The sequence below is a fragment of the Musa acuminata genome, chromosome BXJ2-1 (assembly GCF_036884655.1).
Source record: "Musa acuminata AAA Group cultivar baxijiao chromosome BXJ2-1, Cavendish_Baxijiao_AAA, whole genome shotgun sequence".
Taxonomy (NCBI): Eukaryota; Viridiplantae; Streptophyta; class Magnoliopsida; order Zingiberales; family Musaceae; genus Musa; species Musa acuminata.
Genome location: NC_088338.1, coordinates 39,294,709 through 39,312,380, shown reverse-complemented (window position 1 = coordinate 39,312,380; position 17,672 = coordinate 39,294,709). Strand labels below are relative to the sequence as shown.

The 17,672-nt window shown below is 35.8% G+C and overlaps 2 protein-coding genes across 2 annotated transcripts; one reads left to right on the top strand and one right to left on the bottom strand.

Moving 5' to 3' along the window:
- Positions 1-1,146: 1,146 nt before the first annotated feature.
- Positions 1,147-3,497, bottom strand: LOC135599186 (protein SPA1-RELATED 2-like). The gene is made up of 2 exons (XM_065094032.1): positions 3,220-3,497; positions 1,147-2,849 (listed from the first exon to the last, which is right to left on the bottom strand). The coding sequence occupies exon 2, from the start codon at positions 2,728-2,730 to the stop codon at positions 1,162-1,164; it is 1,569 nt and encodes a 522-aa protein (XP_064950104.1). The 5' UTR covers positions 2,731-2,849; positions 3,220-3,497; the 3' UTR covers positions 1,147-1,161.
- Positions 3,498-9,736: 6,239 nt separating this feature from the next.
- Positions 9,737-12,440, top strand: LOC135599185 (protein trichome birefringence-like 26). Its single transcript, XM_065094031.1, has 3 exons — positions 9,737-9,968; positions 10,731-11,008; positions 11,437-12,440. Exons 1-3 carry the CDS (start codon positions 9,803-9,805, stop codon positions 12,193-12,195), a joined length of 1,203 nt encoding a protein of 400 aa, XP_064950103.1. The 5' UTR covers positions 9,737-9,802; the 3' UTR covers positions 12,196-12,440.
- The last annotated feature ends 5,232 nt before the right edge of the window (positions 12,441-17,672 follow it).

The following is a 17,672-nucleotide window of genomic DNA, read 5'->3' as shown; positions in this document are numbered from 1 at the left end:
CTCCAATGCAGGGTGCGGAAAGGTTAATGTATGCAGACTTACCTCTAAATATAGGGAGGGCTATTTTCAGGACTCGAACCATGATCTCCTATGTGATTTAGAGGCTGTTTTCATGACTTGAACTTTGGTCTCCTAGGTTGCAAAGGCTCACCCTCCATGAATATACTTAAGTTGCTTTAAAGAAAATGAATAACGATCTCATCAAATCATTGTACTCGTGCCTGAAAAAGCTTCACAGCCTTCCAAATAGCACCCATGTATATGGCCTTCCTTCGATGACATTAAGGTATCATGCTCCAAACTACTTGGAAATAACTGATAGGTAAAATAATAAACTAGGTACCAAAGAATGCAAATAACAATCATCATTTTACCAAAATCATCATTTACAGAATCACAAATCTTTTTCAAGTCTTTGGAAGGATTGAACTTGACCTGAACCAGACCAAAGCTTATTGAGAATACATTCAGCATCAGAGAGCTCATTTTCTTTAAACAGGCTGTTGATTTCTGGTCCATGGTTTCTGAAACAAAATTAGTTTTTGACAGGTCGGCTAAAACACTACCACGATGGAAGGGGCCCATTGGAAAAGGTGACAACTTCTTTATGAGAAATGGCATACGTTCTTCGAGAGAAGCCTCTTGCTCTTTTTTTTTTTCTAGATTGCCACCACCCCACCACAAGGAAAAAAGAAAGAGAAAATTTTGTTATTGTGATTGAAATTTTGTGAATGATAAACTCAGGATTAATTACCTCTAAAAATTTTCTTTTGTAAAGCTTCCTAAACTTTGATATTCTTATGTATCTCAAAACTTTTGGCTTCTCACTTACTGTATGCGGCTCAATATACTTCTATGAATGCCAATGATTGAGACTTGAAATCTGTGAGCCAAAAAATGCAAAAAAATGCTAAGGGCTTTTTCTCTAACATTATGGCGTATGAAGCAAACTTGTCAAAAGAAGCAGATAATCAAACAAGAGAAATATTTGAAGACAAGAAAACCAAAGGTACCAAAGAGTGGTAATCATATGTTGCATAGAAAACAACTATGTACATCTCAGGTAGTAAATTGCAGATCACAGTGGAAGCAACATAATAATATAAGGAACAAAGAGCCACCACATAGGTAAAAAGCCTGATTCAGTAGCAAAGTCTCATACTAGATAAAAATGATTACTAAATACTTTTTAACATAGTCTCCTCTCACCTCAAAAAGAAAAACCCCAAGACTGTAGATATTTGATGCAGAGGAGCACACATAATCATTTATCTCCTCAGGGCTAGCATACCACTTCTCCTCCAATTTCACCAGCTCAGATATGGATTGCTGGCTGATAGAACTAGATATACCTGGACTGCAATTCACGTTATGACCTTTATGCCATTTCTCCAATTTCACTGCCCTGAAAGCACTGCCAGTAGTTCCTGCTCTAAAACTATCAGCTTCCTTTTCTTCACCTTGATCATCTCCTACAGAACCACCCGTAAAAGGATATGTGTGATGCTCATTACTGTCACTATTATGATCACGAAATTTCTGAAGCTTCAGCACCGAAACTTCATGAGTCTCCTTGTCCTGGTCTGTACACCTCTTTCTTTTTGACTGATGATCCAGATGGTGAATATCTTGCATTACTAAATCTGGTAACTCCATCTGGCTCTGAGGAACAAAGGACCCAATGTACTTAACCTGATTGGAGGGATATTTGATAAAGTATGATGGTCGTAAATACTGCAAAACAAGAAGTTGGGAGTGACAGATGTCAACAAAATCCAGGATCTGCTCAAATATATGCATGCGCTCAGCCTTATTTATCTTGTGGCGCTTAGGTTTAAGCCATTCCCTCAAGGTAATTCCTTCGCTATAGGGATTTGAAGTTCCTAAATGTTTGAAAGATATAGAATCCACTTTACAACTAGGACTATGTGAAGATTTAAAAGTCACGTTCAGATTGGCATTAGGCTTTTCAATATTTTGACGAGAGATCACAACACCAGGCTCATCACGATTTTCTTGATGGTTATATACAACTCCCTTACCCTTCAATGTAGTCTTGACCAAATATTGTTGAAATCCAGATGCGGAGAGAACCTTAGTCCGGATTGCAGCAGGAGATTTTGTTGTAGTAGTACTTGGGATGATATGCTTGTCAATCTTAGACACATGCTCAGGGAACCTAGAATCTTTTGGCTCTGACTGTGTGGCTAGACTAGGCCTCTGTGTGCCCGACGGAGGCAGAAACCTGTTATCCACATCATCATTATGACCCATTGACAAGGACTTCCTGGTTGCTGTGTCCCTCGATTTTCCTGCATGTCTTGTGAAATTCTGCCATAGGCCCATCCGGACTGATGTTTTCTCCCCACTACTTGTGCTACTGCCCAGAGACAAATTAGGATTCTTATAGTTATTCAGAGTCAGCTCTTCCACCATTTCTCCTTGGTTGCTCAAAGAGTGAGCGTCTGAGCTATGTGGTTCAGGCCCAGAATGTGCATGTGGATCGCAATTTAAGCTCCCTCCAGCCATACGTTCAAGAAACATCTCTGGTGTCTGCAGCCAGGTGAAGTGCTCGGCCCATTCTGCATCCTGTGAGACAAGTGGGGCGTGTGTTTCTGCGGCATTGTCGGGGCTTGGCTGCTCCGGTGGTTGATCATTCTCTGTTTTTTTAATATGAGGAGCATCGACCGAGCTCTCAAATGTCTCATTTACTTCAGCTGGCCCTTCCATGACTAGCGAAAGCGTTCCTCAACATCAGGGACGAGGCAAATTTTGTGAACCGATCAATCTGATAACTACCGCCAAAAGATCCACATCTGTATCAAAAACTCAGAGCTCCACTGAAATCCCTGCATCAATTTTTGTAATGCAGGTAGATCGTAAGTCTAACGGTGCTAACTCCATCAAAACGGAATCGAAAAGAAATCGCAAATCCCTTCAAACCATTAGGTAAGGTAGAGACTATTGACACAAAAAGGCGACTCTAGGGCTCAATCAGGAGCGAAAAATTCCAATTTTCCCCTATAAGAAGAGAAAAAAATCCCATTCTGTAGAAGATCCAACGGAAACCAATGGGATAAAAACGATTGAGTACCGAAAGTTCCACGTAATAACCAATTACGCAAGCAAAGATTGGTCTTGACGGAGCCAATCGCGAGGAAACTCGATTAGAATAAGAGTAAAAGGGGATCACAGAGGGAAAGGTAAAAACAAACAAACCAAAGAGAAAGCAGGTGCGGCGCGCCGGCTACGAGTCGATCGAGGGCGGAAATCCACGGAGAGGACCGGGTAGCAGGAGATGGGCAAGTGGTTGGTCGTGAGAACCGAGGGAAAGGAAGGAATCAGAGCGGAGCAAGTGGCCGATGGGAGAACCCTAAAACTTCCGAAAGCGGAAAGAAGCAGAGGTAGGCATCATTGTCGAGAAGCCACTTGGAACGGGATCTGCGGCTCTCCCTGGCTTCCGACGAAAGGCTTTTGTGGGTAGGAATGGGAGGAGTCAATGTTGTCGTCCTCTACCCACTCGAATACTTTAATATCTCCAAAATTAATGAGATCGACCCATCCGAACGCATTAATTTGAGGTTAATTTTCGAAAAAAAATATATTTTTTTGTTTTATAATTTCTCATTTAGCATCCTAACAAATTTTTCCTTAATTTTTAATAAATTTAAAAATTATATATATATATATATATATATATATATATATATATATATATATATATATATATTTGGACCTATCTTCGTCTCGCACACAACCTTCGCACGAAGGTTTGTCATCACCTCAACCTTACACCATCGTATATAGGCGGCCTATTTCGCTTCATGACTTGTCACCCTTTCTCGCTTACAACTCTCGTGCTAGGGTCTGTTATCGTCACTTGTTATAAATGATGTTAGTTTGAGAATATACTTTTCTTTTGGTTCAGTTTATAAGTTGGAAAACTAATAGTTTTTTAAATTCATAAGTTTATCTTTCTAATTGTGTTGTTAAGATATCTAAACATCTATGTTGATTGGGGCATCCAGATCAATAAGCTGGGTTCACCATGTACCATTGCTTTTATTCTTATTGAAGCTTGATGACGCTGACAGCAAATTGTAATAGACTAATATGTTAAAATGGAAGAAGAGCTTCCAGCTGCTGTACTCTAAACTTTCTTGAAGGTTGTTGTTGGGAGGCCTTTTTGTAAGACAATGATTATGTTGAACCATCTAAAGTGATCGAAATTTAGCTCAAACTCAGTGTCACTCGGAAAACTCTTGGCATGCTCTTTCTTGAAGGTTGTTGTTGGGAGGCCTTTTTGTAAGACAGTGATTATGTTGGACCATCTCAAGTAGTCAAAATTTGGCTCAAACTCAGTGTCACTTAAAAAACTCTTGGCATGCTCTTTCTTGAAGGTTGTTGTTGGGAGGCCTTTTTGTAAGACAGTGATTATGTTGGACCATCTTAAGTAGTCGAAATTTGGCTCAAACTTAGTGTCACTCGGAAAACTCTTGGCATGCTCTTTCTTGAAGGTTGTTGTTGGGAGGCTTTTTTTAAGACAGTGATTATGTTGGACCATCTCAACTGATCGAAATTTAGCTCAAACTCAGTATCACTCAAAAACTCTTGACATGCTCTTTCTTGAAGGTTGTTGTTGGGAGGCCTTTTTGTAAGACAATGATTATGTTGGACCATATCAAGTAGTCGAAATTTGGCTCAAACTCAGTGTCACTCAAAAAACTCTTGGCATGCTCTTTCTTGAAGGTTGCTGTTGGGAGGTTTTTTTTAAGAGAGTAATTATGTTGGACCATCTCAAGTGATCGAAATTTAGCTCAAACTCAATATCACTCGGAAAACTCTTGGCATGCTCTTTATTGAAGGTTGTTGTTGGGAGGTCTTTTTGTAAGACAATGATTATGTTGGACCATTTCAAGTGATCGAAATTTAGCTCAAACTCAGTGTCACTTGGAAAACTCTTGGCATGCTCTTTCTTGAAGGTTGTTGTTGGGAGGCCTTTTTTAAGACAATGATTATGTTGGACCATCTCAAGTGATCGAAATTTAGCTCAAACTCAGTGTCACTCGGAAAACTCTTGACATGCTCTTTCTTGAAGGTTGTTGTTGGGAGGCCTTTTTTGTAAGACAATGATTATGTTGGACCATCTCAAGTAGTCAAAATTTGGCTCAAACTTAGTGTCACTCGAAAAACTCTTGGCATTCTCTTTCTTGAAGGTTGTTGTTGGGAGGCCTTTTTTTGTAAGACAATGATTATGTTGGACCATCTCAAGTAGTCGAAATTTGGCTCAAACTCAGTGTCACTCGAAAAACTCTTGGCATGCTCTTGCTTACTCTAGTAAAACTAATACTTAACACTAATCTACTCTAACAAATTAATCACATTGGTGCTCACCAAATTAATTGGTGGGCGGTTCCTCATGTATAGGGATCACAATTACAATAAAAAATCTTGACTCATCCACTCGATCCGACTCAACCTGATCTCCACACATGCGCTTGAGACTAACATCTTCTTTGCTCATTTCGACCCCTAAGAAAATGGCTATGATAATTTCTTATAAATATATATCCGATATTAGTAATATTATATACTTTTATAAGATCAACTAATCCAGATCAGAGTTGAGATGTTTTAGTAGGAGATGAGGACGATGGATGGGATAGAATCCATTTCGTGGGCTTTAGAGTGGGCCTTCCAGTTTGGGCTGTGCCCAATTAGCTTTATAAAGCACCGGATTCCAAGTTTGTATATTCTTCTGCATGTTACAGTCTAAAATTTGAATTCATATAAGAATTTCTTACAAACAATCATATAATGCAAGGAAAAGGAATTGTTATCTAACTATATATTTAGTTCCAGAAATTTATCTTCGTCATCGTCAAGAACAGCTCATGACTATGTTGGGCAAACAACCCATTCATTCAGCTCATAGTGGAGTTTAATAACTCACAGTCCACTTAATCATAACCCTCTTTTCTTATTTAACTCAAACCCTGACTCAAGAGGGCAGTAGTGGCTGTGAATAGGGCTAGAAACTTATAGCAACATGACTTAGAAAAAAAGAAGAAGGAAATAGCAGAAAAATAAAAAAAAAGGAAAGAGAAGAAGACAAGGACAACGCAGAGATTGTTCTCAATCATCTAGGCAATGTTATCATCTCAGGTTAGATCAGATTTACAGTGAACTCTTGCTATAATTACTTGAGGAAATTTTGGATATTGTGCACAATGATGTAATCTTTATATTCCAATTATTCTCTTGCGATTGTTGCTTGGATTTTTGGGCAAGAAACTGAGATTTATATATTCATTATTCTTATAGTGGATTTTCTCTAGTTTATCCCATGACTTTTGCCTTTTACGTTGAAGGGGTCTTTCGCATAAATCTTGATATTTTATTTGATTATAATTTCATTTAATTTTACTGTGTGTTATGACATACTTATATTTATTCATATACAAAGTTCTCTTTTTATTCCGTATTGTACTTATCTCACCCATTCATTCTTGTCGATCTATATCGAAATTAATCATATGTAGATTTCAATCGGCCATGGGGATGCCCTAATCAACTTATCCTTGAAAAGTAAATTTAGGTAGGCACAACTCAAATCAGCACAATCGACATCTGATAACTTTCATTCTAACTAGAAGATAAGTTAGAGCAGTAGTTTGAGCTTGGTGAATACCGTTTGAAGAGACTTGTCTCATCATTATTATAGAATCACTCTACAAACACATCATCATTAAATTAAAAATAGTATTAGTCCTTATCAAGACGAATTGAACATTTTATCAGTGACAGAAGGATCCTTTGGTTATTCTGAGACATGGAAATAAAAGAGGTTTAATGATCTCTCTAAGCTTACAAGTCTTCATTTTCCTTTCACCGAAGCTTTAGAGGAGTTTGTGTTAGGCACACCCCTACTGCTCTTTGATATGCAGATTCATCTTCGACGATATAACATAATCTATGGTACTAACAAATGATTTTGAATATAAACTCACTAATAAATAAATATAATATATTATAATGTTGAAGAACTTGGGATGCTACTGGTCTTTTCCTGTGTCACCTTGAGGAGGACAAGAAGAAGAAGAAGACGGATCTGAATCATAATGCATGTTTTCTTTGGCTGCGTATCCGAGTTGTCATCACATGTATCATGCACAAGCATTCGATGGATCCGAAGCTTGTCCATCGATGGAAGCTGATGCTGCAAATTAATTCATTTGTCCCATTCAATAATGTTGCGACCCTTATGGAATCATTATGCTCCAATAATTGCAGTAAAATAATATATAAAATCAGTCTTAATAAAAAAAAAAAAGGTTATACGAGAGGACTCGAACAGCGTCGAGTCTTACTCAACCAAAAAACAGCTAATAAAACTCTATGAAATTGTAATAAATCTTACCTAGCCACCTCTATCCTATAAAGAAGAGTAATATTTGGATCTTTGAGCTTCCTAATCGTCGCTCCTTTTTTATTGGGTTGGTTGATTAGGGTTGAAGGTAAAATGGATAACTCACTTAGGAAGCAGCTCGTAGGGCTAGGGTTTGGAGCCCTATATAAGCATATAGCTTTCATCTCTTTCGGAATAAGATCTATCTACAATTATAGTTATTTGACCGACTTCTAAGAGGGTGGAACCCCTAAAGCATTTCAAGAAATGATCTCTCTTAAAGATCAATCTACATAGAATTTCTTTAGGATTCTATCATTATATTAAGTAAAACAAGTTAACTATCGGAATATTTAATTGAATCAAAACGAGACTAAATCAATAACCAATGACATGTTAGAATTAAGAGGTGACATTGTGAGGTTTTACTCTTGTAGTTTTTCTAACAATAAGCACTCACATTTGATGTTCCTTTGCCTACTAGGCAGAGTTCATGCTCATCCTTTACATGAGATGATTTGAGAAACGATTAGATTTGTGGCAGAATCACACTCGAACTTTGGAACTTGAGAAACTGGAAGAGGCACCAAAAGTATTCATTTCCACAACAACATGAAACGTGTGGAAACTGTTCCTGTCAGATGAGTCTCATAAATAAATACAATCAGTAGATCATATGGAATGCAGATTAAGATTAGAAGCGTCAATCGCCTGTGAGATGATATAAGTGTGTCAATCAATAGATCAACTTGCTCATCTTTTGCTTTGCATAGGACAAAACACTTTACGGTGTCCAACTCAAAGAATAAATAATACAATAACAACAAGAAGAAAGACATCAAACATTAAAATTGATGTGCCAAAACAAAAGGCAAAAGCCAGAAACCACTGGGCATTAAGATTCCATGTCACGGTCATCAACATTGATGATCGATAGAGCACGGCAGCATCCAACTCTATCTTGTTTATTTTCTTTCATGACTTCTACGACACCTCTCTGACACTGAGGACTCTACTTAAGAAGTAGATCATGTATTCGGCTTGCTATGATGATTGATAGAACACCAGCAGTGATAACAGGATTAATGAAAGCATCCATATGGTTTGAGGAGTGATTAGATTAATAGGAAAGAGGAGTGGTGTCAATCCAAAGAGACATAAGTGAAATGTACAGCACTCAAATTTTTTGAACATGAATAAATTAATAATTGCAAACCATGTGAGGAAATATTAGAAAAAAAAGATTTTTATTTTTTTTTTATTTTTTGGTAAATAAAAGCATTATTAAAAACTAATTTGATCACAATTTTTCACAACGACAATGAAATTCTTTCCCGATTAAATTTTCTAACACCTTTCAAAAATTGTTAGGGTGAAAATTTAAATCTACAATATTAAGTAAGCGAGTCCGATGCACTATTTATTTTATATTTAAAATAATAAAATTTATGATAAAATAATAACATAGATAAAAATTAAAATTATGAATTCTAGAAAAAAAAAACTTAGGTTTCTTTTTGTAGAGCATCCTGACCGTATAAAAAGATTATTTTACCCCATAATTTTTTAAAAAATTATTGTTGTCTTAGCCTTAAACGTGTCTCCACTCGCACTTCGCTCCTCGGCTCGTTGGCCTTCATTATGGTTGGCCACGACCCTTGTACAGAGGCACAGACAGCTAGGGGAGGCGAGAGGGTGGTCAACATTGCCATCCTACGTGCGGACGTGCAGGCGCCTAAAGGAGGGGTCGGTCGGCATTGCTTGCTAGCGAGGCTAGCCCATGCAAGGAGGTGCAACTAATGAGGGGAGGGGAGGTGGGCGGTCGATATTGCTAGCTTGCACATAGAGGAGTAGGTGGTTAGGGGGGCAACTAACGTTGCTTACTAGCTCGTGCGTAGAACGACAAACAATTAGGAGAGAGGAGACGCGATTGATGTTGTCTGCCAGCCTACGTGCAAAGGCACAATGATGGGTGAGAGTTACGATCGACCACGACGGGTGAGCGATGGGTGATGGGGTAGAGGCAGACGAAGGGTAGTGATCGATAAGGGCAAAATGATCATTTCTGAAAAAAAAAATATTCTATAAAAATTTTTCGGACTTGCTGTGGTCTGTGCAAAAACCCCAAACTTACATAATTTTGTTTTAGAATTTACCCAAAATAAAATAATTAATTCGTATTTCAGTCATTTTAGTCTTCACTTATGACAAAAAAAAAAAAAGAAAAAAAGAAAAAAAAAAGACACGAGCTGACAAGTGAAAGGAAGTCTTTTGGCTTCTTTCCCTCGCGCGTCCTTTTTAGGCATCAGCCCACCGACCCTCCTCCACAAGTCCCTCCTCTCTCTCTCTCTCTCTCTCTCTCTCTCTCTTCATCTGTCATCAGACCAGAGCGCCATGGCCAAGGCGAAGGAGCCGGAGACAGAAGAAGAACCAGGCGTTCCCACCAATAAGAGGCTGTACAACTTCCTCCTCGTTCTCTTGGGGTCGTCCCTCCTCTTCGCTTTCTGCTATGAGCTCCTCTTCCCCTATGGCTCCTCTGACAGCTCCCCTTCTAAGAAAGGTGTGAGTTCGAAATGAAATTTTGGGAACTCGAAGAAAGATATGGTGGTTTCTTAGCCATTCCTTTACTTCTCACTGATGCGTTATGTTCAATTGCAAAGAAAGTTATTTTCTTGCTACGTAATTGCTTATTTCCTATGTCTTTATTTCTGGTTGTGCTTTTTGCAAACTTTGTAATTCCCAGAATACATATTTATTTCTGTATTTCTGATTGTACTCCAAGATTTTGGTATACTGTTTGCTTGCTACCCTTTTCACATCTTGGGATTCTTAATAATTAAGTAAATTGTTGCCCTTTTTAGTATTTAATGCAGCACTTCTTTGTATCTTGAATTCATAAACTTAAGCATATCCTTTTTTTTTTGAGGAAAACTTAGTATCTTCTTGAGCATCTTGCTTGGTTGCAAACGAAAGTGATAAATTTAAATTTAACTATGTTCTCTGATAAAAGGAAATATTGCTTCCTTATCCAAAGGTTTGAATTCAATTTTCTAACTAGTTTCAGTCACTCAGCCGCTAATAACTTTATCCACTATTTGAACTTGATTGTTCTGTTCCCTTCCCTTCTTTTGTCCCTTTCCATAATTTTGTGTTTTGGTAGCTCTTCTGAACTAATTTTATATTAAATGAATGGTGATGGTGATGCAGAAGCACGTGATCTTTTTTCTGGGAATTGGATCCCCCCTTATTTTATCTCTTTCCATAGTTTTGTATTTTGATAGCACACATGAACTAATCTTATATTAAATGAATGGTGATGCAGAAGCATGTGATATTTTTTCTGGGAAATGGATCCAGGATAGTTCTGATCCACCATACACTAATTCAAGCTGCAGTTTCATATCTAATCCTCAAAATTGCTTAACGAATGGTCGGCCTGATACTGGCTACCTTCACTGGAGATGGAAACCATACGATTGTGAAGTGCCTCCGATGGATACAAACAAGTTCTTGAATAAAATGAGAAGCAAATCTTTAGCATTTATCGGTGACTCAATCTTCCGCAACCAGATGGAGTCATTGCTTTGTCTTCTCTCAAAGGTGCTTTTCTTGCTTAGTGCCAAACATTACTGTTTTCAACATTTGTGTCTAACAATCTTATCATAATATAGCATAGTGGCTAAATTTTTTTGAGGCCTCTCATGGTAATACTTAGTTTATAACAAGTAATGCCAAATATCACTGCTTTCAATTTCTAATGAAAGAAAAGGCATAAACATCATTCAGCATGCTTCTTTATGCATGTACTTTAAACAAGCCTCCATCTCATAAAGCAATAAATGCCGATTTTACTGAAATATGAAAACTTAATTATTTGTGCGTAAAATGATGTCTTAGTCGGTGTCCTGTGAACCTAATATCAAAATTTCACTTTGGATCCTTTTTTTCTTCATAATAATGCCTTTTGTGCATACTCTTATTCAACTTCATGGAATCTATCTCTTATGAATCTGATTTCTGATCATCAGGTCGAAGAAGCTATTTTGGTCTATCATGACGAAAAATTTCAATCCAAAACATGGTACCTTCCTTCGCACAACATCACACTTGGACTAATTTGGGCTCCTTTCCTAATCAAATCTACTGAAGCAAGGTCCAAGAACAATATTCAGCTTTATCTTGATGTGCTCGATTATGCTTGGACAAGCCAATATCACAAATACGACTATGTAATGTTGTCTGGTGGGCAATGGTTCCTCAAAGAAACCATATTTTGGGAGAACAACACAGTCATTGGCTGCCACGACTGCATGGGGAAGAAGCTAACGGAACTCGGAATGGACTACTCTTACCATAAAGCACTTCGATTAGTCTTCCAATTCATGAGCACCTCAGAACACAAGCCACTTGTGGTTTTGAAAACCTGGACTCCGAGCCACTTTGAGCATGGGAAGTGGAACACCGGGGGGATTTGCAACAGAACAGAACCTTTCAAAGAAGGGGAATATACTGCTGATCCAGTGGATGCGACAATGAGAAATGTGGAGCTAGAGACTTTCCAGGAAGGATCGAACAATGGGTTGCGTGTGAAACTCCTCGATACGTATCATCTTTCACTGCTGAGACCTGATGGTCATCCAGGACCCTACAGAAGATTCCACCCCGATATCAGTAAGAAACTACAGAATGACTGTCTTCATTGGTGCTTGCCTGGGCCAATCGATACCTGGAATGAGATGCTCATGGAGATTCTGATGAATGAGGCGGAACTGAGATCTGCTTTCTAAAAATAACCTAATGTGCCTCTTCCAAGAGCCCAAGGCATCCATGAACTAGTTTGCTGGATCAGGGGAGAGCTCATGATCCCATGTGTTGTGGTTTATTGGTGGATTACAATGATGCCAATAGAAAAGCTTCTGTGCTCATGCTTTTAAGATTAATTCTTTTTTGGATATTGGACAAAGTCATTGTGTTGAATTGCCTATTGTCATCTAATTAATGGAATAAAATAGATCAATGTCCTGCGTTGTCATTATTGGCTTCAAACAAATAAAGGTCTTCATCACCTTATCTTTCTCATGCTCCACTTGGTGTCTGTCTGAAAATTAGCAATCTGAGCCCTCATCAAGAAAGTTGCATGTGAATTTGGATGTTGTTGTTTAAGCTACCTCAGGTTAATCTCCTTTTATGTATCAGAATGTTCTAGGGAATTAAATCTTTCCCGAGCCATCCCTCATCTAAATATTTGAAATAGCTTCCACAGATATTATTTTCATGCCCCCTCATCTAAGGATCAATGTTGAAGATATCAACATTTTCATGCCCCCTCATGCTCTATGTGATGCTTTCTTTGTGTTAGGTCTTATTAATGCTGTAGTGGTAACAGGATCAACCAACTAATGGTCTTTGCCAAAGCAATCATGCAACATATAAGAAATGTGATCATGTAAATAATTACTTTGATAATCATGCAAGCAATCCATTTTATGATGCATCAAAATAAGAAAGGCAATCATTCAAATATAAGTGAAAAATATAATCATGCATCAAATTTTGTTCTTTAAATTTGATGCATCAAATAGCAATGAATAAATCCCTAAATAGTTCTTTAAATCATATAATTATCCTACAATATATTAGACACTTTGTACATCCACATCAATGATTCTGAAAAATCAGGAGCTTCCACTCTAATATTTATCTAAATTCTCTGTCTTGAAGTCATGGTAAGTGCTACGATTAATCTGAGAAGTCATTTAAAATAGACATATGCAACTTCGAGTTCGGAAAAAAAAAGAAAAAAAGAAGGGAGGATGTTAAGGATGCAAAAATATCCTTTTTTACTTGATGTCTCAAAGTGATATATCATATGGATATGTTTGTTTCTTTCACAATTAGTTGGATGTTTGAATAATTTTAATGTCAAAAAATTATCATAAAATATTTTGGTTAGTATGTCTTGTAATCATTTTAGTATATTTTTGAATCAAATAGATTAGGAGGCACATATTGCTACTGCATTATTTTGATAAGAAACTATAGAAACAAGATAATATTTCATTAAACCTAAGTTAATCATGTCAAATTCCTTTTTCATAAAGGATTGAAACTCTTGAATCATGTCAGAATCATTACTAGTGTAAATTATGTCATCAACATATAATCAAATAATTAATATCCTTCCTTCCTCCTCTTCATATTTTGAAAATAAATTATGTCCATAAGGATATTTTTTAAATTTATGTATCTCAAAATATGCATCTATATGATTATACCATGTTCTATATGTTTGCTTTAAATCATATGGTGCCATTTTTAATTTATAGACTTTATTTTCAAATCCATTTAGTATAAATCCAAGAGGTTGGGAAACATAAATTTTTTTCTTGTAACTCAATATAAAAAAAAACTGATTTAAGATCTAACTGGTCTACCAATTAATTATTTTGAGCCATAATATTGTCTAACCTTTTGCAACTAACTTGACTTTATACTTTTCAATAGTATCATCATTTTGTCTCATTTTTGTTATGTAGATCTACTTTATGCTAATAGAATTTTGTTCAAGGGGATAAATCAATCAACTCCTAAGTTTCATTCTTTTTTAATCAAAGATAAAAAATACTATATTAATTCAGAAAATGGATAGAGCTTGTGCTTTAGAGATCACAACACAAAAAATGAGAGAGATCCAAAGGCTAGTCCATAATATAAACAAAATGCACCCTATTTTTAGCTTCTTCTGAACATGCAAAATCGATATGCAAAATCATAAAAATTAGTAATATAAAATTTCATCCAACTTGGTCTCCTAATTTTTTTTTTAAATTTATAGGAGTTTCTGTAGATGATGATATTGAAAATTCTTCTAAAATTGATGGACTTGGAAAATCTTTAGCTAGGGAAGAGGATCCTCTTGATGTAGTTGATTCCTGGGTGGTTGTTCATTTGCAACTTCACTTTGAATAAATTTATTTGTATCCATGGTTCACTTAATATTTTTTTAAACAAAAATAACATCTCTAATGATTATAATTTTTTCAGTCATGGGATTATAAATCTTGTATGTGTTTGAATTATATATATATATATATTTTATATATATATATATATATATATATATATATATATATATATATATATATATATATATATATATATATTATCATTAGTTTCTTTCTTTTTGTCATCTGAAACATGAGCATAAGGACCATAGAAAAAACTTTGAGATGACACAACTAGGGGCATATAACCTCTCTATACTTCAGATATCATATTTATGTTGGTTCTTTAATATGGATCAAAAATATTTTATAGAAGTAAAACCGAATTTTAGAATGTTTCCATAAAAACTTATTAGATCCACAATAATATATATGAAATTCTACAATAATTACGAAATATATTAACACGGAAGCATACCCGATGAATTCATCTGAGTATTTTAGTTTAATTGGTGAATTAGCCTTCCAATAACAGAGTATCTCTAAGAACCTTTTATTTCTCTTTTGATGGGTGAAGAGAAATATGATAAATTGATACTACAATCGGGGACCATAACCTTATTTATAGAAATGCTCTAGGAGTTTTATATTCCCAACTTATCTCATCATTAAGTCAGGATGTTTCATATTCCTAACTTATCTTGTCATTAAGTCAGGAATATAACTGATGGTATTCGCATAATTAATTTTCATAATAATTATATCCCTTAGCCAAATAACTTTACTTTAATTAGATCATTTTAATTTTGACTAATCAAAATAATGGCTTAACACATTTAACTATACATGTGTGACCCTTAAAATTCTAACAATCTCTCACTGAATCACATATGTATCCTTATAAATGTGCTATACTTTGTGAGCTCAAAATTGTTGTCATTATTAAACAGGATATATAAAACAATCTTGTCCATTGGCCATATTAGTATAGGACCAAAGCGGTCTTTGCTATATCAATCATAGTTAAACCCATCAATGATCACTAATATTAACATAACCAAATGACATAGATTAATTATGAAATATGTAGCGTAAAAATTACATGAATGTGATCTATACATGTCAATTTTTAACTAGTCCAACTTTATCTTTATGAGATCATTAATAACTTTAATAGCCGTAATGTACAAAGTATAACAAACTGAAGTTTTATTTCTGATCAGAAAATATCTATACAAATATAGAATTTGATATAGAACATACAACAAACATATGACAAGCTCCAATTAAACTGACGTTTCCTCAAATTTTAATATACCCATATGAGTAGTATGCTCATGAAAGGCCTTGGGTGACACACCTTTTGTGAGAGGATAAAGTTTGTTCCTAAATGTTTTATAGAAATTTATTTACTTTGTACCTTTTCTTTCATGACTAGGAACTTGATGTCAATGTGCTTTGACTTAGTTGAGCTCCCATTGTTGTTGGAGTATAAAATAGTTGATTTATTGTCACAGTATATCTTTAGTGGTTTTTCAATCCCTTGTACTATTTGTAGCTCTGTGACAAAATTCCTTAGCTAAATTTCATGATTGGATGCCTCAAAACATGCTACAAATTTTGCTTCCATGGTGGAAGAAATAATAAGAGATTGCTTGGCACTACGCCAAGAAATTGCCCTACTAGCCAACATATAAATGTAGTCCGAAGTGGATTTCCTACTGCCTTGGCATCTTGCAAAATCGAAGTCAGAATACCTAATGATTTCCAAATGATCTGATCTCCTATATGTGAACATATGATCTTTTATCCTCTTTAGATATCTCATGACTCTTTTAGCTACATTCCAATGATCCATTCTAGGATTACTTAAGTATCTACCTAACACTCTAACAATGTACACTATATCCGGATGTATACAAACCTGTGCATATATTAGACTCCCTATAGTTGATGTATAGGGAGTCTTCTACATTTCTTGACTTTCCAGATTTCCTTTAGGGCAGTGATTGAGACTGAACTTATCTCCCTTTACGACAGGGGTGTCTCCTGATTTGCAATCCTGCATGTCAAACTTTTTGAGTACCTTATCGATATAGCTCCTTTGTGATAATCCTAAAATACCACGAGATCTATCTCGGTGTATCTAGATTCCTAATACAAAAGAGGCATCACCAAGATCTTTCATCTCAAAATTTTTGGATAGAAATCTCTTGGTTTCGTATAATATGCCTATATCATTTGTGGCAAGTAGAATATCATCCATATACAATATCAAGAAAATAAATTTGCTTCCACTAAATTTGTGATATATGTAATCATCAATAGCATTCACCTTAAAACCTAATGAGATAATTACTTGATGAAATTTGTGATACCATTGACAGGATGCCTGTTTTAGCCCATAGAGAGATTTTATCAATTTACAAACCATTTTCTTTGGGTCTCCTGACATAAAGTATTTTGGTTGTACCATATAAATTATTTCCTCAATGTTTCTATTGAGAAACACTGTTTTAACATCTATCTGATGAAGCTCTAAATAAAAATGTATGGCTAGAGCCATAATTGTCCTAAAAGAGTCATTCGTTGAAACATGATAGGTCTCTTTAAAGTTAATTCCTTCCTTTTGAGTATAGCCCTTTGCCACAAGACGTGCTTTATACATCTCCACATTACCATTAGAATCCCTTTTGGTTTAAAAATCCATTTACAACCAATAGGTTTCACACCTTCTAGTAACGGGACAAGTTCCTAAACTTTATTGTCTTGCATGGATTTATACTCCTGATTTATTGCTTCAATCTACTTATCCGAATTAGAATCCTCCATGGCTTGATGGAAGTTGATTGGATCATCTTCCATTATACCACTACTTACTTTATATTCTTGGTGAAATACCATATAATCATTCGAAATGACACCCTTTTCCTTAGTGGATCATCGCAAAGGTGCTGGCTCTAGTGGCATGGGTTCTTGAGGATATTGAGTTTATTCCTCATGAATAATTTTCTCATATTGTATGAGAGTTGAAATGACTATATCCTTTTGAGGTATTGAATTTGCCATATTAGTGGCAACTGTATGAATTGAATCAAACTGAACCAATTCTTCCTCAAAGGTAAAGTCTTTAACCTTATTTCTCCCTCCAAACTCAATATCCTCAAAGAATGTAGCAATACCCATCTTAAAAATATTTCTTGATTTGGGATCATAAAATTTATACCCCTTAGATCGCTCAGAATAACTAATAAAGTAACTACTCATTGTTCGGGGTTCCAATTTCTTTTCATTAGGCCTGTAAGGCCTTACCTCAATTG